The sequence below is a fragment of the Leptinotarsa decemlineata genome, unplaced genomic scaffold, assembly GCF_025532065.1.
Source record: "Leptinotarsa decemlineata unplaced genomic scaffold, Ldec_3_MD MMD2_tig00000010_RagTag_RagTag, whole genome shotgun sequence".
NCBI lineage: Eukaryota > Metazoa > Arthropoda > Insecta > Coleoptera > Chrysomelidae > Leptinotarsa > Leptinotarsa decemlineata.
The window spans coordinates 2808581-2833322 of record NW_027412538.1 but is presented as its reverse complement, the minus strand read 5'-3'; the positions used below and the strand labels follow the sequence as shown (position 1 = coordinate 2833322).

Genomic DNA, 24742 nt, shown 5'->3' with positions numbered 1-24742 from the left:
TTACTGATTGATCCGGACGTTACTTGATGAAGTTGCATTGTAATTTTATAATTGGTAGACAAAATACTTTTCAAAAAAGTCTATGCAAAAGCGATTCGGAACATTTTTCCTATTGATAAATTAGATAATCAAAATCAAAATTTAGAGCTCCAACATATTTTGGACACACAACAGAAAAAGCAGCTCCATTTTTGAATATACAAGATATTAAAAGGTAAATATTCGTTTTGAGGGCACCCGGTGATTTTGAAAAAATGTTTGAGTGTACTCACGTAGCGTAGATTACGAATACGAAAGAAAAAAGCGGTGCTCTCCCTTATTTACAAAGTTACGGTCCTTCAAAGTTCAGAAAAGGGCAACTTTTCAGCCTTCTTTTTCACAAGATAAACTATTTAAAAACACAAGCATTTATTCACTAGGTCACCTTTACACCTTATTTCTCCTTCCTTGACACTTTTCACATCAACAATCAACGTTTTTCCAAAAAAAAAATATTAAGAAATGTACGGAGCTGCTTTTTGGTTATACTGTGTGACACAGACTTATGGTACACCCCCCTTTTTTTCTTTATTCTTCCACCTATTTTCACGGAACTAATAATATTGATTATGCTTACAAAGATGCACTTTTTGACGTAATTTGAGATTTTTTTCAACTTCCGGTTTTTCCGGAAATTTCATCAACGTTTAATTTTCGAATAGAACACCCTGTATATTATTACATTTTTGAAGTGTTGAGACGCTCGGTTTATTTTTCGATCTAGAGAGCCATGAAAATTATCAAGTATTTTCTCAATTTAATAAAGGTAAGTTAATGAGGTGGCTATGAATTACAAACAACTTTTGACATTTCTATAAACTGACATTGTTTGTTAGTTACTGAACACATTGTTGTCAATCGGATTTCTAACAGAAATAAGTTAAAAATGCCACAAGTGTATAACAGAAACGAGAAAGTAGATGCTATTGATTTATGGGGAATGTCGGCAAAATGCAGTTGCGGCTCACCGGTTATACTCGGAGCGATATCCCGCACGACAATGTCCGGATAGATTATTTCAAGCATCTTGAAGAGGAGTTCAGACGTGAGCCTGATCATATATGAGGGTAATGAAAATTTTATTATATCTGAAGAAATTGAAATAAATATCCTCATGAGGTTGGAAATCGATAAAACAGTATCTCTTAGGCAGCTGGCTTTTGAGTTGGATATCAGTCGTGAAAGTGTAAGAATTGTAAAAAAAACACAAGTATCGATCTTTCAAATATCAACTTTACCAACATCTGTATGACGCCGATAGCGTAAGAAGGGTGGAATATTGCAGATTAGTTCTACACAATAATGTGCAGCCCAATAATGAGTTTTTGAAAACAATTGTATTCTCAGATGAGTCAAGATTCACCAATCTTGGTTTCTTTAATAGACAGAATACCCGATATTGGGCACAAGAAAATCAGAATTTGTTTTGGCAGGGAAATTTCCAAGAATGTTTTGGATTCAATGTCTGGCTGGGAATAGTAGGGGTTAGGATAATTGGCCCCATAATATTTGATGGTCCTTTCAGTGGTGATAGATACCTAGGTTTTCTCAGAAATGAAATTGAAGGATATTTATAAGATTTACTGCTTAATCTGGCAAATCGACTGTTTTTTCGGCAGGATGGAGCACCTCCCCATCGATACAACTAGTGACGGAGTACCTTCGTGATAGATTTGGGGAGCAATGGATTGGAACACATGGTCCTATTAGGTGGCCTTCTAGATCACACGACTTAACCCCGTTGGACTTTTTCATTTGGGATCACTTGAAAAATATTGTCTACGCAACTTCCCCAACAACCAACCCTGAAGAGGCACGAGCCTATAGCAGGGTCCTAACAAATATTCAAACAAATTCAAAATCCTCAACAACCTGCGAGGACCTGGAAGTACGAGTAAGACAAGCCATTCAGAATATAACGCCTCAACAATTTGCCAGTGTGATTCAAAATAATGCGAAACGATCTCGAAAATTCTTGGATGTTGACGGTCAACATTTCAAACAGCTGTTATGATTTATTTGTGTATTTTAAAAAAGTTTTGTTTCTTAAATGAATTACATTATGAGAAAATGAAATAATATTAATTCTTTTCACGTTCATGTCCCTCTAGATCGAAAAACAAACCGAGCGTCTTAACACGTGAAATATCAAGTATGGGGTATCATTGGATTCAGAAAATTGTGTAGATTTCAAAAATATAATAATATACAGGGTGTTCTATTTGAAAATTAAACGTTGATAAGATTTCCGGAAAAACCGGAAGTTGAAAAAAATCTCACATTATGTCAAAAAGTGCCTCTTTGTAAGCATAATCAATATTAATAGTTCCGTAAAAATAGGTGAAAGAATAAAGAAAAAAAAAGGGGTGTACCATAAGTCTGTGTCACACGGTATATCTCTGTATTTTACGTTTTTAAGGTTAATGGCATAGTTGGTACGACTGATGCAAGCAGTCGTTTTTAAATTAAGTTTTATATGAGAAAAATGTTGTTTGCCTCATAGAAAAGTGTCAATTAAGGAGGAATAAGGTGTAAAGGTGACCTAGTGAGTAAATGCTTGTGTTTCTAAATAGTTTATCTTGTGAAAAAGAATTCTGAAAAGTTGCCCTTTTCTGTACTTTGAAGGGCCGTAACTTTGTAAATAAGGGAGAGCGCCGCTTTCTTCTTTCGGATTCGTAATCTATGCATCAAAATACGTAAGTACATTCAAACATTCTTTCAAAATCGCCGTGTGTACTCAAAACGTATATTTACCTATTAAAATTGCATATAGAACAGGTAATAAGTTGGGAAAGTCAGTTGAAACTAATAAAGACAAAACATCCAAATTCGAGAAATCAGGAGTATATAATTGAAGTGTGTAACTTGTACTGAGGTATATATTGCTCAAACTTGCAGAACATTTAGGAATCACATCCAGGAACATCATATGAGCTAATAAGAAAACAAGTTCAACATATTCAAATCATGTTTTAGGAGTAAATCATATCTTTAAAGGGTTTTTCGAAGTTTTACACATAGAAAATAAAGGTTTAAAGCTAAATCATTTGGAAGCAATAGAAAATAACTAACTTGAAAATTCGAACATTTTACTGATTGACCAACTGAATTTAAATATATTACCATTATTGAACTTGTTTTCTTAGAAATCGATGAACTATGATGTAGAATTGATATAATATGCTCTAGATAATCGTAATTGAGGATAAACCTTAGGTATGTAATAGTTGAGTAGATGTTTTAGGTAATAATGATCGAGTAAGTACCTCAGTAGTTAGACTCAATTGTGATTACATGGTGTAAATTGTGATTACATGGTGTATATAAATATTAAAGAAAAAAAAAGAACTTTTAGTACGTCATTCGCCATGAAAAAGCTACTGTGTTAGCGAAACGTGATATTTTTTTTTCAAATATCGTTTGTGGAGATCAAATCATAAGGTGTAGTTTTTGAAGTTTTCAATTTAGTATAATTTGGAGACTAATACTAGGTTAATATTTGGAGAACAAAGGTTTCGGCTTTTTATTTCTCCATCTTTATACAAAAAAGAAATAACTTTCAGACATAAACTGGAAGATTGCAATCATTCATTAACTGATAAATTAATTTCTGTGAATATACTTCTTTGAAGAAATTCCAAAATCGAAAATTCAAGCCACGAAATCCAAATTTTCGTAGAAATTTCCCTCTAAGTTCTTTAGAGGTTGAATGAAAATGGTCGTGAATTGATTTTCAACTGCATCTTTTATCACATTTATGTCTACAGTGTCTAACATGTTGGACAATAAATTTTGAGTGAAAAAGGGGTACTTCGAAACAACAATTTTTATATTCATTCAAATCACAAAGTTCTAACTTTCAATAAGTTGTATCGATCGAGCATAAGATCATCTCCATACAAATTTGTGTTTACCTTCGAATAAATGCTTGAAAACAATTAAGTTTGAACCAATACAAAAAAGGAGTTCTTAAGTATGTATAGTCAACTTTACAACCAATATATAAGGAGTGTTATTGCATCAAATGTAGAGTTCATTGAGAATTTCCAAAGCATTTGTTGGTCGTTGATCTCTTATTATATTGTTGTACGATTATTTCAGTGATGCCAGAATGGTTCTGCTACATAAATTGAACGTATTTTGTGAAATGTTTGTTTTTGGGGTTGAAATCAAATATTTTCTGAATAAAACTTTCAATGGACATTCAAAAGATTTTCTCAGAATCATTTTAATTGCTCATTCATAAATGGAGTCGACATATCTCCATGAACCACCATATAAACTACCCTAGGCTGTAATTCACCAGATCGCAATACTCAAAAATATTGCATAACACATTATTGTTTTCACGTCGAAGTCTGCTCAAAAAATGAGGTGAATTTTCATTATCTCAAAAAATATTTGTTTATCAATTTCTATTTTGTCCTTTTCAAAGTAGTCACACTCAAATATAATACACTTTCATATGCACTTTCTGCAATCTCAATCGTCGCAAAACGCCGTCCTTTTATAGCTCTCTTCAATCTTGAGAACAAGAAAAAGTCGCAGGGGGGCAAATCCGGTGAATGAGGTGGCTGAGGCATGATTTTGTTTTTGGACAAAAAAATACGAACAAGCAATGACGAGTGAGTAGGTGCATTATTGTGATGCAAAATCCATGAATTGTTTTTCTGCAATACCGGATATTTTGTTCGTATTGCTTCTTGCAAGTGGCGCATAACTTCAAGATAGGTACGATAGGTGACCGTACGACCATGTGGCAAGAACTCCTGATACATCGAAGAAGACAGTGAGCAGAACCTTGATATTTGAACGACTTTGGCGTGTTTTTTTATCTTGGCTTGGCCATATACCCATGATTCGTCACCAGTTATGACAGCAGCAAAACCCTTTCAACTTCATGAAGAAAACAGCAATGAAACTTTCTATGTTTTTTACCACGTTTATTTGTAAGTAACGTTACTGTTTTGTCCTACAAGGACATTTTCAAACTTATACATTAAACTAAGACTGATTGATTGAATTAGCCCTTATATAACAACACTGTAGTTAACAATAAAGGTACTTATCTCAATTGAGTACCTGAATTTTGTTTACTTGTGACAATGTGGATACGCTAATTTGAAAACCGGTGAGAAAACTAGATCGTCTTGATCATTTAACAGGTTGCACCCACAATGTTTATGCTTTTGAATTTCCAAGGATTCCAAATAATTGAGTTTGCAATTCTTCCCTACATAGTGCAAAATTTCCGTGTCGTTTAGATTCGGGAACTTGTGGTTGCATGCCAAGGAATGGTTTGAAAACGTCGAATCATTTTTACCTAGTCTGAAGGGCCTTTCATGTTCAGCATACCGTTTTGAGAAATTTCGACCACATTGTCCCACATAAACACAAATTATCTTAAATTATCTCTAATTGCGAAACTAATAAAGTTAAGTTACTGGGCATTACATTAGATAATAGACTCAACTGGTCTGCACATATTTCTCGACTGAAGAGAAAACTCTCGGGTTCACTATTTGTTCTACGCCAATTGAAGTACTTCACTAGTGCAAATATTTTAAAAACCTCATATTTTCCACTGTTCAACTGTCATATTAGTTATGGCGTACAGCTTTGGGGAAATTCATGTCATTCTATTCAAATATTTAGGATGCGAAAGAAGGCATTGAGAGTGCTGGCTAATATTGGATACAGGGATCACTGTATCCAATATTTGATATATAATATTTGAAAAAACTCATGCCATTGTCAACTTTATTTCTCTATTACGTTTTGATTGAAATCCGTAAGAAGAAACCACCCTTGGCAAAACAATGTCATATCCACGAACATACATAACACACGAAACGCTCACGTCTTCACTTATCGCAAAAAAATACAACACATACAAGAGAAAATTGAAAAATTATTTGTTAAGGCATTGCTTCTATTCTATCGATGACTTCAGAACACATTTTTGTGGTAACATACAAACCACTACTTCTTTTTGATTTTCAAAGTTTTCACATATGTGATTGTAGTATAAATTTTAACTTGTAAGTGTTATGTAAATTTTAACTTGTGAATTTTAAATGTAAAGCCAAACATGATTTACTACAAACATATTGTATTATGTAACGTAGTCAAATAAATATTATTATTATTATTATTATTATTACACTCCGGACACTTAAGCTTATGAACTCCAGATTCCTCCAACTTGTCCACTTTATATTTGGCATTGAAAAGAGAATCCAGATAGGCCATAATAATGGTTTCAACGCATATACAATCCAGAAGTTAGTCAGAAAACAAAGCCGTAAATTCACCTACAGATCAATATTCTCCCAGATCAAACAATTAGAAATCAAGAAATGGGTAACTCTGACATATTTTGGTAAAAGAACAGAGATGATTGCGGGTTTCTTCAGAAAAAACAATGTAGAAGTGACATTCAGACCGCATGCCAGGTTATCTGATTTCCTTTTCAATGCCAAAGATAAATTGGACAAGTTGGAGAAATCTGGAGTTTATGAGCTTAAGTGTCCGGAGTATAATAGTGTTTATGTGGGACAATGTGGTCAAAATGAACATGAAAGGTCCATCAGACTGAGAAAAAATGATTCGACGTTTTCAAACCATTTCTTGGGATGCAACCACAAGTCCCCCAATCTAAACGATACGGACATTTTGCACTATGCAAGGAAGGGTTGCAAACTCAATTATTTTGAATCCTTGGAAATTCATAAGCATAAACATTGCGGGTGCAACCTGTTAAATGATCAACTCGATCTAGTTTACTCAACGGTTTTCAAACTAGCGTATCCACCTTGTCACAAGTAAACAAAGTTCAGGTACTCAATTAGGCTAAGTACCTCTATCATTACCTATAGTGGTGTTATATAAGGGCTAATGTAATCAATAATTTTTAGTTTAATGTATAAGTTTGAAAATGTCCTTATAGGTCGAAACTGCGGCAATGTTAGTTACAAATAAAGGTGATAAAGAACAGAAAGTTTCAATTCCCTTTTCTTCATGATGATTTCCTACCACGTAGTAATGGCTACATCCATCAATTTAACTTTCAACTTTTATGCCTCTCACCAACAAACTAAACATGCTAAACAGCTGTATGTGTATAGTATTTCCAGTACCAATTGGAACAGCACAGTGAAGAAATTCCCGTCTCGACATAGGCGTCGGCATATTATTTTTCAGTGGTAGTTTTTCAGTTACTTATTCTTACAATCATAGCAATTGAGCACCCCATGAAAACGTAATCTCAACTGAATTTTTCCACCATGGGTAATTATGAAAAACTTCCAAATTTAAGGTAGTTGATTTCCGAGTCGAACACTCTAAAATACAATGAAAACACAAATAATCACACCGAATTCTCGTCAAACATATATTTACAAAATAATAGAGGCCAACAAAATTTCTAGAAAAATCAAAATTCTTCTTCGCTATATTCGGATGAGGTGGAATCATCATTGGGTTGAATAACGATCGGATTTATGGAACTTTGCACACAATATTTGTTGTCTTCTTTTATAACGTGGGCCACACAGTTCTTCCACACATCACTATTACCTACTTCATTCACCACTCGCCTTATATTGTCAAGCACTACAGCATTCAAAGTCGGTGACTGATTACATTTCCGCAAGCTTTCTTTCATTGTGGCCCAAACCATTTCAATTGGATTGAACACACAATAGTATGGAGGCAAACGTAAGAGAATATGACCACGTGTTTCACACATCGAATCAATAATATAGGTACTCTTTTTTGAAATTACGTTGTTTCATGGTCGCCATTAATACCTTTTTCGTTGGAATCTTTTCGGGTATTTCCATGTCATGATTTCACATGAAATCAACAATATCTGCTTTTTTTGTTATTGTTTGGTATTGTAGTCAATAACCGAGAATGATACGAAGCGTTATCCATAACAATAACCGAGTTTGGAGGAATATTTGGGAGAAGCTGCTCACTGAACCAGGTTTCGAATAAAGCCGCAGTCATATCTTCGTGGTAATCAGCAGACGAATCTTTTATATTTTTGGCCGACAGAAGCAAAGCGTTAGGTACGAAACCACTTTCATTCCCGGCATGCAAAATTATAACACGTTCTCCACTTGAAGAAGGTGTGTTCAAAGCACAATACTTGGTTTCGTCTACCCAGCCATATTTGACAACATCATGGGTGTCAAACCAAGTTTCGTAGACGTAGATTATATGTCTGCTGGATTCTCGGTAGCTTTTCATTCGCCTCAAATATTCTTGTCGGAGTTGAACAATGCGTGTTGATTCCATTATGACCATCCGATTGTTCAATTTTCTATATTTCAAACCACAAGAGAATAAGACACCTCGAAGAGTTTATAAAGATTTGTAATTGTAATCGGGATAGTCGAGTAATTTATACCAAATCATTTCCAAGGTTGGTACTTCATTTTTTTGGTATATACCATAAATTGTTCGCCGAATCACATCTTTTGTAGCACCATCAACGTTTGCGAATTTTTTATTCCTTTGTTTTTGTTTCATTGCAATGACATCCCCTATTTTAATGACTCGAAGAACTGTCTCGTTAATTTGTCAGCTTTTTAATCTATTGTTGACAAATTAATTTGCAGGGAGTGGTTCCACTAGTTAATTACCGAAAACTCAATTAGAATAATTATCATTCAACAAATAAAGTCCACATCGGAACAAAAAATCTTAGGTATATAAACAGCTAACCCTTGTCTTTAGATTCAATATTAACTTGCTTCTCCTGAAGATGCTAACCTTGTTAGCGAAACGCGCGTCGAGTGCAAAAATATCAGTTTGGTGTTAGGGTGATTGATTTTTAGAAAAAGTTTTCAAAAATCGATTTGCAAAACCGATAAAGAAATCTTGTGAAACGGACAAAAAAATTAGTATTCAGCCAGTCCAGCTAGCCGAGCCTTTATTCCTCAACTACATTTGATAGCACGTTTATTAACTATCTGAGCGACTAGGGGCCACAGGCAAGAAATGTTTATGACTGTACTCTTATTTTTATTGCCGTTCCAATTGGGAATGGATAGACTATACCAACATAATATGTACGTAGTCCGCAAAATTTGGGCATTCACCTGATTTTTTAAACAGTCCTCGTATATTTCTCAGAAATCTGATTTTATGAAAGCATTTTCTTTATTTTCGAGTTGAGGCATTCATTTTCCACTTCAAGCAACAACCTTTATAAATTCCCAAAGACCCTTGGGATGTAATGTCAGATCTGAAAGTTACTAAACAAAATTTCATTTATTGGATTGGTTCTGAAAAAAAAAACGATAAGTAAGATATGGGGATTCTTCCGTTATTCAAAAGTATCGCAAATAATGATCTCAACATTGAAAAATTATAGCAACGTGTTTAATCTTGATCAAGGGTTACCTACTTTGCCTACTATATGAAAGCGTAACCTGCTTTCAATAATTTGAACGGACGAATAGCTAATGAAGGTAATTCGATGTCTCAATGCACGCTAAAGCGAATTTCACCAATTTGTCGCATCTTACATTGCATTTATCCATTTTCCTGTTGCGAATTTTTCTGTGTCAGCAAGTTTAATGAACTATTATTATTCATTAAAACATTGGCGTGGAAAATATTATTGCGTGAAGTTATTTCATATTTATGTTAATGAAAATTATCCATTATTTTTTCAAGGAAAACTGCCCTATCCAATAAAATCTAACAACAAAATTCGAATGGAGAAATTTATCATTGAAAGAAAACAAAATTGAAAAAGTAGTACTTATGAAGGTACATACATAACTTGAGTTTGTACTAGGATGACAAATCTATTAGTTTTTTGGTTTATACAAGTTGACTGTAGGCTCCTTGTAGTTCAACTTCTATTATTGTTCTGAAGTTTTTTAATGGTTTCAATAAGGAATTTTTGGCCATTCCCCATACTGATATAAGATATTGAATTTTGGAATATACTAATGAAAAATAAATCAATTTAAGGTATTTTAGGGGTACAACATTTCTTATTTTGAAAAAAATTCCAATTATGGGAGCTATTTTTTTCTTATTGTTTCAATGTGTTTTCTCCATGATACATTTTCATCTAGAATAAGACCAATAAATTCAGCACTAGGAGAGTATTTAATATTCTCATTATTATATTTAATTAGATCTTTTGACTCAATTGATATAGACCTTTTTGGTATAAACATATATGAAGATTTCTGAAAATTCAGTGTCATTTTATGGCATTGAAGCCATGGAGATATTTGATTAAGGTCTTTTGAATATTAATTTTGATACATTTGTAACTTTTTTGAAACCAACTATAAGCTAAACCTCTGATACCTATATTATGCATTATTTTTACAAGAATTTCATGATCTAATGAAAGAACTCCACAGTTTTTGTTTGAATCTAAATCTAGCTGTAATTGGGTTATGACATACTGCCGAATCTGTGTCACAATTTTTTCGAAATCCGTATTGCTCATCATATAATAATTTTGTCTTTTCAAGATATTCCAACAATCTAGAATGTACTGATTTTTCAATAATTTTAGACAAAACTGGTAAAAGTGAAATTGGTCTATAATTCGTCATTTGGTATTTTTTATCTGCTTTAAATAATGGCTTACTGTGGCAATTATAGCATTATTAGGTACCAAACCTGTTGAAAAAGAAATATTTACTCAGTGGTGCTAATTCTGATTTAACTTTTTTGACAGAGGGGCACAATAAAAAGTAAAATGGCTTTCCATGGAAAGTGCTGCTTTAACATTCAAAAGAAATAGATTTCTTGTAAAATTCCTCATACTTACAGTGACAACCGCTTTAATAATTGTGGTTTGAGTTTTCTGACAATCCCATAGATGGCGTATTAATAATAATGGGGGTCTGCATTGCCACTTCTTAATACTTTTCTGGTATGTTCTATGATTTGCGGGCTGGTTTCCCAGAAATCAAATTTGAAACAAAGACGGATTAAGTTATAAATAGTGCATTATATTTTTTGTGACTGAAAAATAGTCGAAGTGTGAACATTTGTTTTATTTTGTAGGACACAGATTCGAGGCACCTGAAACTATACATTTGATGCTGGAGCCGGGAATATGGTAAGTTTTTATTATTAATGAACCGAAATCATTTTTAGTGACAATCATCTCATTATCGTTAAATAAAGATCCGATTTAGTAAAATGAATCGTTCAGTTGTAGATTCAGTCTGAATAACTTATCTTGATGAAATATAGAGACTTAATGACAAGAAGAATTTTACCCGAGGAATAAATTGTTTCATAAGGAACCATCACAAATAAATTTCAATTTCAGCACAAACTGAAAGATATAGGTGAAGAATGAAAATTATTATGTATCTAATACAACATATTTGCTGGTAATCTGCTATTAGCTTACCTTTGACCTCCCTCGATAAAGATGTTTTTGTCGAATAACTATGAAAATGTATAGTTTTTTAGAGAAAATTTGTTGAAAAGTACCTGATAATATCAAGCGTATGTTATCATTAGTATCTCCTGTTATTTTTCTTGATACTGAAAGTAGACAATGTTTTAAGTTGTCAACTATTCATCATTTTCAATTTGGAACTCGTTCAAGTTTTAATTTCTTAGCGATAGTTTTTTCTGTATATTGATAGATCTTATTGAATTTCAAATTTATTGAAATCGAAACAATTGAACGTTACTATCGTAGGAACGGTAAACTTACCAAGCCACAACTCTAGTAGATAAGGATATTTATGAAATCCTATATCTCGTTTAGGTGTTATTTTGATATGAATGAAACAGAAGACATGAATAACTATTCCCCAAGATTGTCTAAAAGAAACGTTTCAAATTTGTTTTAATCGCCCGGTACTTCTCTACGAGCAACTCAAAAGTTTCCTGGAGACTTTTATTTTTATTTCGATATGATTGGTAAAGGTTTTGTTTTCGAATTATCAGACTTTGAAAATTTGAGATGTCGACATGCTACTGACATGGAGAGTCGTCGAGGATTAAAGTCTTATAAGAAAGAAGGTGAAAGTTATACATTTATTTCAAAAATTTCAAGACTGATAACAAATAATTCAGTATATTCAAGAAAGGAGAGTGCAGATTTTTTGGGAAGTTATTTTTTGTATGTGCATGTGACTCATTTATACAGCGTGACTCACGGTCGATGGTAGGTTAGACGTTTCTGTAAAACGCAAAGCATGATTTCTCTGAAAATTTCACCTCTCACATTTTCTTACCTGTTCTATCGATCTAAAATATTTTCAGCATTGCGGCGTTGCCACTTCCATCAAAAAGTCCTAGCAACTTTATTTTTTTAAATGGAACACCCCGTATATTAATAAATTTTTGAAATCGCTCTGGTATTTTAATACTTTTTTGTTAATGATGTCCTATACCTATCTCTATCTGTTTTCGAGATAAAAAATAAATTGTGCTAAATATGGTCCAAATCATAGCCTTAATTGAAATTAAGTACAACAGTAGGTACTCTCAATTTATGAAAAGTTGATATTTTGATGATGGTTTGGACAAACTCGAAATATTCAAATAACACCAAGAAATCGACTCCATATCATACAGAGCGTGCTAAAATTACTATTATTTCCATTGTGCATAAAAGTAGTCAAAAGTTCATTTCTTCAAATAAAACCCCCTGTATATTACTGATAAATTGAAAGGTGGTGAAAAATGCTTCAAGATGATATATCATGTCCCTATACCTAAATCGTCAAGTTTTCTCAATAAAGTCGCTTCTTCTAGAAACATTATTTTTTTTTAGAATTTGGATTTAGGTAGCAGTGGAATTATCAAGCTTATTTCAGTTCGGTTACTTTTATAAGTAATTTACAAAGAGTTATCGACGGTGTTTCGAATCATCTTTCAAAATGAATGCAAATATCGATTATACAAACAAAGGTCTTATGAAATTATTTATTATATACATGTACAAAGTGATCAATTCATTGTCAGAACGTGTGAAAAATTCAACCAAATGTATCCTGAATTTACACCAATGAACGAGAGGAAGTTTGTAAGGGTACAAAATAATTTCCTTAACTATGGCTCAAAGTTTCCAGGGTACAACTGTACCAAAAATCAGTCATTTCTAGGTAAAAAGTAAGATTTTGTGGGCTAAAACATGTGAAAGTACAGACAATAACAGAATAGGATGATTCAAAATAACAAAATTGTAAACAAAACATCACATTTTCACAATAAATGCTGAAAATGTTGTCCATTACATTCTTAACAGTTTAAAATGTTTTTGTATGCGACTTGTGGTTGCTTTTTCAATTTCCTGGGGATCCACATCTTCAATACTCCGCACTATTCGCCGTCGCAATTCTTCTTTGGTAGGCACTGGAGTACTGTATACCCTTTCTTTTAAAACACCCCATAAAAAAAGTCGAGTGGCGTGAGATCGGGTGATCTCGGTGGCCAATCCCATGGCCCTAAACGCCTAAACCAACGATCGTCGAAGAGTTCGTCAAGTTTCCTGGAAACTTCCTGGGTGGAATGAGCTGGCGCTCCGTCCAGTTGAAACCACGAATTCCTATATTCCTCTAAAGGCAAATTTCCAAGAAAATTGGTTACAGTCGTCCTTAATATTTGGAGATATCTCTCTGCATTTAGTGTGTCTTCATAAATAAAAAAGCTAATTTTATTGTTCTTCAGAGTACAGAAATCATTCAGGTCAAATTTTTTTTGAAAACCCATTTCTTTTGTAACATGAGGATTATGATCAGCCCAAAAATGTTTATTCCTTCTATTGAAAATACCATGCCTCGTAAATTTTGATTCGTCGCTCCAAATTATTTTTGACAAAAATTCCCGATCTTCCTGTGTATGAATCAAAAGGGATTCACAAAAATGCATTCTACGTTCGAAGTCTTCTGCTTTTAGAGCTTGAACTTTGGTAAATTTATACGGATGCATTCCGTATAAATTCATTGTACTGAAGCATATGATACATCTAAATCTTTTTCTGAACTGCGAATGGAAGCTTCTGGATATGCATAAAAATATGCCAAAACGTTAACAGTATTGTCCTCATTTGAAGTAACAGGTTTTGGTAATGTTGAAGGCGCTTTTAACATGGAGCCATAGTTAAGGAAATTATTTTGTAATCTTACAAACTTCCTCTCGTTCATTGGTGTTAATTCAGGATACATTTGGTTGAATTTTCTACAAGTTCTGGCAATGATTTGATCACACTGTCCGTGTATAATAAATAATTTCATAAGAACTTCGTTTGAATAATCAATATTTGCATACATTTTTGGCGATTTTTTGAAACACTGTCAATAACCATTTATCAATAACTTATAAAAGTCACCAAACTGTCATAAGCTTGATATTTCCACGGCTACCTAGAAATCAAATTCTTTAAAAATTATTTTTTGTACAACTGTTATTGAAAATCTCTTTGATAGAAACACTTCAATCAGAACACCTACCAAAAAATCATTTAGAAAAGTTCACACATGCAGTTCGTGCTATTGGTAATATTAAAACACTGTGAAGTTACCGACAATGACGAAGTAGTATTCAGTCCAACTGTAGAAAGTCCTTCATGACTAACCAATAATCCTCCTTTAAATAACGTGAGTTGGCGTATGTAGTTGTAACATATGCCTTGTAATCTAAAGATCGTATGTTCAAATCCCATGGACCCTTTACTTTTTTTTATTATCAGCAGTAACGTTATACAAAAAAATTTGTATGATACATTTGTTGAAAGTGATTTTATTTTGCTCGTGAGTTTGTTCCACTTGCTGACGCTCGTTTTGCAATTCAACACTTGTAGGTAAAACGTGAATAACTATTTTTCCACAAAAACGGCTTTATTAAGAAAACTTGACGATTTAGGTATAGGGACATGTATATCATCTTGAAGCATTTTTCACCATCTTTCAATTTATCGAGTAATATACAGGGGGATTCATTTGAAAAAATGAACATTCGACTACTTTTATGCACAATGGAAATAATAGTAATTTTAGCACGCCCTGTATGATATGGAGTCGATTTCTTGGTGTTATTTGAATATTTCGAGTTTGTCCAAACTATCATCAAAATATCAACTTTTCATGAATTGAGAGTACTGATGTACTTAAATTCAATTGAGGCTATGTTTTGGACCATATTTAGCACAATTTATTTTTTATCTCGAAAACAGATAGAGATAGGTATAGGACATTATTAACAAAAAAGTATTAAAATACTAGAGCAATTACAAAAATGTATTATTATACGGGGTGTTCCATTTAAAAAAATATAATTGCTACGTTTCTCCAGAAACGTCTAACCTAACATCGACCGTGAGTCACGCTGTATATCGTCTATACTTTTCACCAGGAGGTAATTACTATTGAGTTTTTTTTTACTCAAAGTTTTCTCGTCTTAAGTTTTCAGTGAAAAAGTTGAAACCCTATTTAGTCATCCCTCAATCATATGCAATTCAATAAGTTACGTCTGCAAATGTCAATTGAACAACAATATAGCTAGCTAATCATGGTGTGCTGACAAATATTCTTTTTTTCTGAACTAATATTTTCCAGGCGTACACAAACAACAGCTGTCGATATTTTCAGTTTCGAATTATAAAAAGATATTATTACTCTGTCTTTCATTGACTAGAGTATAACTATTGCTCTGTGGTTCTGAAGTTTTGCATATTTCAATAGACGAAATTAGAGTTTCGAAACTGATAACTGTTATTTTGAAAACTGGATTGACGTCGCATCAATGTTGAGTCTGAAGGAGTGAAAGAAATGAATTCTTTCAAACCTTTTGGTTCCGGTTGATTTTTGTGTTACTTTTGTCCAATATATTTTTCTCAGTTATCTGTTAAAATCTTGACTAAACACTTATAAAAACGCCTAAAAATCTGTAATTATAAATTGATGGATGTAGCCGTTAACTACGTGGTAGGAAATCATAATGAAAAAAAGAAAATTGAAATTTTCTATGTTTTTTTTCCACTTTTATTCGTAACTAACGTTATTGCATTTCGTCCTATAAGGACATTTTCAGAGTTATACATTAAACTAACGATGATTGATTACATCAGCCCTTATATAACACCACTTATATAATACCTCTATTATTACCTACAGTAATGTTATATTGGGCTAATGTAATCAATCATTGTTAGTTTAATGTAGGTACATATAACTTTGAAAATGTCCTTATAGGACGAAACTGCAGTAACGTTAGATACAAATAAAAGTGGTAAAAAACATAGAAAGTTTCAATTCTCTTTTCTTCAATCTGTAATTAGTTAGTAATAATGATATTTATTTCCCAATTTTCACTCTACATTACTCGTTCATCCCAAATTATTCCTCTTTTTACACGCTTTATTTTAGCTTTACCTGTATGTATGTATGTGTGTATGTATGTATGTATGTATGTATGTATGTTTGTTTGCTTGTAACTCCCAAGCTCGGGATCTGAATTGATAGAATTGTCGACATTATTATTGCTTGATCTATCGGCGGACAGATGGCGTTGAACGTAACCTCGTTGATAGGTTTTTCAAAAGAAAATCAAAATAAAAAATGGATTTTAAAAATTATAAGTGTTAACGAAATTTTGTACTACAGATGAAATATTTAGATATTTAAAAAATTTCAATTACCCGTGATTTAATACAGACAAAAGTTTTGAACGAAACTAAATATACATTTTAAAATCTAATTCGATTATTTGAAAGCAAACCAGAATATGGATTTCAACAATGCAAACGTTATCGTAAAATGTACACAATTTCAGTTACTGAAATATTTCAAAAAATCGAAAAATCAGAATTAAGGTGCTTGACATTACATATCAAATCAAAAGATTGATTTGAAAAATACTTAAATATAGTTTGAAAAACTGAAAAATGCTTTCATAGCATATGAAAGTAAAAAATAATTAAAGTTTAATAAAAATAAAAAATACCCTTTTAAAGAACATCGAACTAAAAACTTAAAAATAAATATAGTTTGAAAAAACTAAAAAACACGCTTTTAAAGAACATCGAACTAAAAAGTGAAAAATAATATTGTGAAAAAAGCATCTGCACTGGATATACAAAAAATATGTCACAAAGTGCCTAAGTTTTTTTTCACAATTATACTAGTATTTTACGATCGTTATTGTTTTAGGCTTATTTAAAAAAAATATTTTTAACTTTTTAGTTCGATGTTCTTTAAAAGCGTGTTTTTTAGTTTTTTTAAACTATTTTTTTGAATTGACGCCATAGGAATCTTTTCCAACTATCATTAACAGTTCTAATTCTATTCATGATTATTTTTTTTATATCCATTCTCATGTTCAAGCAATAATGACTCCGCAATCAATATATTTGATTCAAAATATATTACAAACAATATGTTATAGGACTATTTCCAGTGAAGTTCAACAAAAAAAAATGACTGAATGTTGTCAGTTATGACAGGGTGAAATTATAAAAGTTAGATTATACTTAGATTTTGTAATCCCTAAGAATATGAACATTTAGTGAAAGTAGTCATGTATATCATAAAAAAGATCCAGTAAAATTCAATTTGAAAAAAATATTGTTGGATTTTTCCAATTAAAACAGGGAGCGAGACTAAAAAATAAGCTGGAATTTGACTTAATTTTTGAGATATTTTACTATATTTTGAGATATTTTACTATATCGTAAAGGAAATACTTATAAATCCACCAACAGAATTACTCTTCAGTCGATTTGAAACATGAGTAACTGAAAGTATTAACATTTCATAGAACTCATTGATGAGGTAGGTATCTAGCGACTTTAATGTTTTCAGTCGTTTTTAATCAACACGAAGGAAAACGTTGAATTTTAATTTTTTCTGAAATTTTTCTTGAACTATCGACTTTATCAAAAAAATATTCACCGATTCATATAAACTTTTTTGAATGTTTAGTCTTTCATAAAAAATCTGAAGATTTTCAAATTCATGTTTTGCTCGAAATCATTATTTTTCTTCGTTAAGATATTGACGTTTTTTCAAAAATTTTTATCCATATATGATTCCCTTGAAGAGATATTCGTGACCAAAATCTTGCAAACGACATACCCTGAATGTAGCAAAAATGAAACATTTCTCTGAAGCAATAAGAAATTTCAGGTCTATTCTAAGAACCACGGAATATTATTGTTGAAGAGCAAAAGTATATAAATATAGTTTGAAAAACTAAAAAACACGCTTTTGAAGAAAATCGAAATAAAAGTTTAAAATCTTTTTTTAAATAAGCTTAAAGCAATAAAAAAAAGCGTGAGCGATAGATATACAAAAAATATGGCACAACGCGCCCACGGTTTTTTCACAATAATAATAGTATTTTTCGATCGTTATTGTTTTAAGCTTATTTAAAAAAATATTTTCAATTTTTTAGTTCGATATTCTTTAAAAGCATGTTTTTTTAGTTTTATAAACTATATTTATTTTGAACTTTTTAGTTCGATGTTCATTGAAAGCGTGTTTTTTAGTTTTTTTAAACTATATTTATTTATTTTGATTTTCATTTGAACAACCTATCAAGGAGGTTACGTGCAGCGCCATATTTCCGCGAATAGATCAAACAAGAATATCGAGAGTTATGTACAGCGCCATCTGCCCGCGAATAGATAAAGAAATATCAAGGATGTTACGTACAGCGCCATCTGCCCGGGAATAGATCAAGCGATAATGCTGATATATCTGTCAATACAGATCCCGAGCTTGAAAGTTACAAACAAACAAACATACATACATACAGGTGAAGCTAATATATATCGTGAAAAAAAAGGAACAAGAATAACGAGATTTCCCACATTTTTGTTATGAAGATGGAGAAGTACAAAGCCAAAACCTTTATTTCCAAAAATTATTTAATTTCTTGCAATTTTTCTGGGTTTTCAACCTTCAACAATTTGAAAAATAAACAACGTAAGTCAACAGTGAATCTACTAAAGTTTAATAAAGGATAAAGTGGAAAATTCACCTCGAATAGTTACTGCGTAATATGAATCAATGAAGAGTCAGTTATTCAGTAACTGGTCATATTTATGAAAGTACTGGAAAGTGAATTAATGGAAAGATGACTTCCGAGCTGAGGTGCACTTTTCGGTCAAATTAAATTGGTACAGTTCTACTTTTCTTGTACAATAATCAAGTTTGGTATACCCGGTATACGAAAGACACGCTCTGAATATTGATAAAGATGTTTCTTCTAATTCTTGAAGTACTAGTTTGAATGTTAGTTTTATGAGTGTTGTAGATAAAAGACTTATCGAAACTCGTGTTCAACGATCACCAACATTTTTGGTTCTAATTATCGAAATTACTTCAGCATGCCTTATCATCGAACTGAATAAGCAATGATTTATTTTCTTATGATAGTTGACGTAATAAGGTCTATGTACGCTATGCAATTTCACAAACTCAACTAAAATTACTTTTTCAATCCTTTTCTGCCAGTCTTCTTCGGTACTATTAGATACTTCTTCTTTAATTAGCTCTATTACCTTCTTATCAAATTTTGGAAAATTATTTTTACGCCTGATGTTTTGTTTAAATTTTTCCTAAATCAACTCGATGGGATTCAAAACACAAAAATAGGAGGGAAGTATCAGTATGGTGTGTCCATACTTTTCGTAATACTCTCAAGGGCATATACTTTGTCAAATGTTTTTGTCTTTTAAACTTCAAGTAGTTGGTTTTTGGTATAGTAATCTTCAAAATACATATTGTTAGCCATTAAAAAACTTTGTATTTTATTTTTCCTCGAATTTTTATTCGGTACTTTGATGAGCTGTCGCGAATGATAGAAAGCGTTGTACATATACTATTCGTATCCAAATTTGGGATCAATGTGTTTTCAAACTATTCCTCGAAAATATTAGCTTCCATGTTCTTATGATAATCAACATAGCAGTTCTCAATTTTTTTTTCACATAATTTCAAAGAATTCGGAACCCATCCTTTACTTCCTCCGCAATGCACAATGATTAGTCGCGATCCTTTGTTTCCAGGCATGTTAGGCGTGTACATTCTCAATCCATCAGTCCACCTTTCGTAACTGTGTTGTGAGTATCATACCAAGTTTCGTCCAAATAGAAAATTTGCCGTTGTTCTTGTCTATATTTAGTTATTTGTTCTCTAAGTATTTGTTATGCAATTTCACTATTCTTCTGCTATCCATAACTGCTTGACGTTTGTTTATTATTTTAAATCTAAATCCTAGTTACTTTATTCAATTCTGAAGAGTTTTGTTACAGCTCACGTTATGGCCGGAAGTATTCAATTTCTTCTTTATGATTTCAGTTGCAGGAATCTCATTGCTTTTGTAACAGTCGTATATTGTTTTTTTCAATGATTTTTTGGATGAACATCTGAAGGTTTTGGTAATTCTGTATCACATCGTGTCTTGCGTTCATAAGGTTTGTTTATGACTATTTTATTTACAGTTGAGAAAGGAATTCTGGTAAAATCTGATTATGCTTGTAATAATTTGTTTCCCTCGAAACCAAACTTGAGATGTAGAGTCTTATGTACATTGAAACATACTCTCTGTGTTTCAATAATCAAATGCATCCGAATCTTATTCACTGGCATCTCTTTTTCGCATTGTTCACCATCGCTATTGGAATCACTACACAGTGGAAACAGTCTGCGTTGTTATCACACTCGTTATTACTATTAGTATTTGTCGAAGAACGCCACATTTTAAACAGCACCAATATAGAATTTCATCACTCAAATCGCGATCAGTTCCTGAACTGAACACGACGGCGATAACCATTTCCGCTTTCCCGATTTCTATTCGTCATCGTAACATGACTTCAAATTTAATTTTATGACTCTTCAGCCAATCATAAAACTCGGTCAGTAAAAATTATCCAATACGAACCGCCAAGTTTACAATCCACGTGGACTAGTTCGCTGCCGGTTCATTTCTATGTATTGGTTTTTTCGCTTTTGAGAGTGTCGCAAACTTTAAATGTTCACAATATCGTTTACTCAGACATACATATAACACATGGACTGAAAAGTTCCGGGCTTGACAAAGAAAGCGCGTTTTTTTTGTTCAAAGTTAGCTTTATTCATCAACATAATTTCCATCAAGAGCCACACAATTATTCCAGAGCCGCTCTAACATTTCAATACCACTTTTGTAGAACGATCTTTTGCCCCAAAATAGACCTCACTTTCATAAATAACCTCTTCACTCGAGCGAAATTTCTTACTGATGAGCATTTTTTTGAGGTCTGCGAACAGTCAGTAGTCGCTAGGAGCCACATCTGGCGAACGTGGTGGATGCAATTCAAAGTTCAATTCATGTAGTTTTGCTATTGTTTTGATTGACTTGTGACACGGTGCGTTGTCTCGAAACAATTTTTTTTCTTTGTCATGTGCGGCCTACTCTTTGCAATTTTGGCCTTCAAACGCTCCAATAATGCAATATAATATTCACCGTTGATGGTATTTTCCTTCTCAAGATAGTCGATGAATATTACAAAACGCACATCCCAAACTACCGAGGCCATAACCTTTCCAGTCAATTGTTGTGCTTTCGGGCGCTTTGGACGAGGTTCACCAGTTGTTCTCCACTAAGATGACGATCGTTTTGATTCCGGAGTGAAGTGATGGATCCATGGTTCATCCATTGTCACATACCGACGCAAAAATTCCGGTTTGTTGTGTTTAAACATGGCCCAACACTGCTCAGAATCATCAAGTCCTTCTTTTTTGTCAACAGTGAGCTCGCGCGGCACCCAATTTGAACAGATGCTCATCTAATATAATGCCGACGTTTAATTATTTTTTCTGATGGAGCGGAGTCCTTATATAACACTTTTCAAGTCATTGCTTCGCTTGAACAGTATTTTATCCCATCAAGAAGCAGTGTAAAATTAAATCTCGAAATTGTTTTCGATCTATTGTTTCAAAAATAACTAAAGTAGTATCACTCTTAGCACAATAACTCACCAACTTATGAGAAGAATATCATGAAATTTCAACAGCTTTCTTTTGAAGGTTAGTACTAACTGGAAAAGTGATGAATGCAGTAAGACTAGCGCCATCTATGTGTTAGGCCCGATACTTTCCAACCCATGTAGTGGGTCCAGGACACAATCAGTTAGGCGAACTTGGTTTGATATGAGATAATAAAGATTATCAATGTGCGATATACTTGTGAAGTAATAACATATATAGGGTGGCCCATTAGTGGGTGAAAGTCCAATAGATTACATACAAAATGAAGTATCAAATACAAGTTATAGCTTTCTTATTAGTCAGTGGGCTATGCTTGAAGACTGGCACTCAACAAATCTAAAGAAATGAACTTTAAACGTTCAGAGGTACTAACCAACTGCATATCCGTAATTTGCCCGATTCCTCTGAATAAGGAAGAATAACTTTCTTATTAGTCAATGGGCTATGCTTAAAGACTGGCACTCAACAAATCTAAAAAAATGAAGTTTAAATGTTCAAGCCAGTCTCGATATACCTACACAGTAGTTTGAATGGACTGACGCCTATCAGAAAACAACTACTCCCCTGGCTAATACCACGAAGGGCGTTGGATTCTATTCCACAGGCGTCAGTGCAGGAATCTTCACATAAAATTTCCTGCACCTCGTCCACTAGATGGAGTGACATTTTGTGATGCTCGCTCCTACGTCGGAAGAGGAATGAAATACTCTGAAAGAATTCCGATTTTCAATTATGGAATATCATTGTTTTTAGGTCGATGATGGTCACTATCTTGCACTGACGAGTAGCTAATGAGCCCGAAACCGGTCTGCAAGTGTGCCCTTTCCAAAAAATGAAAGTCGATTCTTTCAGTTGTATTGCCAATTGCGTATGCAGGAAATTTTCTGTGAAGATTCTTGCACTGACGCCTGTCGGATATAATCCAACGCCCTTCGTGGTATTAGCCAGGGGCGTAGTTGTTTTCTGATAGGCGTCAGTCCATTCAACCTACTGTGTAGGTAAATCGAGACTGGCTTGAACGTTTAAAGTTCATTTCTTTAGACAAGTTATAGCATTGGTCAAATCACATATTTTTTTAATAAACCCTCCAGAAACCATGAGATCAGTGGAGTTTTCAATATAATCGAGAATATCCAAGACCAGAACTGTTCCCAAATACCACTGAGTTTTTCAATTCTGTAACTCGTAAATCTTACCATCAAGTATTCATGATTCATTCAACTAGTTTGAAATTTCTCTCTTACAAACAGGGGGTAGGTATGTTGAATAATTGAATGAACTGAAAAATCTTTTAAAAAGTCAGGTGTTGATCTATTTGGAACTGCTAAGTACATTTTGTTTCATTGCAAGATGTGAAAATGGTTTTTTAGCAAAAATTCACTAAATTGACGTTCGAAAAACAATACTTAGGTGATCAAGAATAAACGTGTTCAATTAGCACAGCTGAGAGAACCCTAAGTTAATGTTTCCTCAAAAGCTGTTTTGCACATCGTTTTTTACACATATGCTGCAGATGCAAAAAATCTGGGCATGATTCTTGTCAGGAAAGAAGCGTTGGTCTAGTGCATCTGCAGCATGTGAAGAACAAATGACTTTTTTGTAAGAATTAAGCATAGATGGTTCAACTGCATAACCTTTTTTTGTCTCTTCTGGAATTTGATTTTTATGTGAATGTAATCAATATAATATCCTCCGAGTTTGCTTCTTGGACACTCTTTACTCTGCCAGAAATTGGTATTGACTGGAATTACAAATAATTTGCTTATATTTTTCAGTTTGATATTTTCGAGCGTGCAGTCAGGTCCTTTCGTTTGTTGGTCAACAATTACCAATAGGGCACTTATTAGATGGCAATAAATTAAGCCTAGATTTAATTAGATTTTCGGGGAGCTAGCCCATGTCCTGATTCACTGCGACCTTTTCAGATCTATTTTGATACTCCTTGGTTGTTAGAGCTCATTGTCTAGCTTGATCCCTTTGATGAGACTACATAGCCTTGACACTGACCCCTTCATATAGCTGCATATAGCCGCATCTTGCGTGTCTCAGCCTTGCTATCGCTTCGCATTCACTAAGCACATGCACTGCGGTTTCTTCCTCTTCTTGACAGAACCTGCATTGGGTTTCTTCTGAAAGGCCCATGTCGCTCATATGTTTCCTAAGTCGGCTATGCCCCGTCAGTAGACCCACCACTACCCTTACAACCTTACGGTTGTGGTTTAGCAGGTTTTCCGTGAATCCGGGCCATGGTTTCTTTATGAACTTGTTTGCCTGCCTCATTCCTGGGAGCTTATTTCACCACCAGTGTGAAGGTAGCCATGTGTTTTCATCCATGTGTTTGGTGAAAGAGAGGCGAGCGCGCTATTCCGCCATAGGTCGTTTCACCGCAATTATTCACATGGCTAGCCATGGAAATTTTTACATTGATAGACTCATTGCTGGAAACGAACTGACGTGATTGGAAATGATTCAAATGATGATGAAAATCTTTTTTTTTTTTATGAAATGAACCGCATTTTATTGAAATTGTACAAACAACTGATAATAATAGAAGCAGAAAAATAATTCCAAAAGGAAATTCGTTGCTAGGAATATTTTTTCTGTCAATTAATTGAATACACCCCCGACTACCCTTAATTCAATTTTCATTAGAAAAAATCATAACTCCTTGCAGAAACACATTGCGGGGAATTTTTTTTCATGAAACCATCGAA

General features: G+C 33.2%; 1 protein-coding gene across 2 annotated transcripts in view; it reads left to right on the top strand.

Moving 5' to 3' along the window:
- fus (epithelial splicing regulatory protein fusilli) overlaps positions 1-24742 on the top strand; it is a 178780-nt gene that overhangs the window by 98947 nt on the left and 55091 nt on the right. For both annotated transcript variants that reach the window (XM_074171264.1, XM_074171263.1), the window contains exon 5: positions 11092-11146. In XM_074171264.1, coding sequence (XP_074027365.1) covers positions 11092-11146 — 55 coding nt within the window. The remainder of the gene's footprint in view (positions 1-11091; positions 11147-24742) is intronic.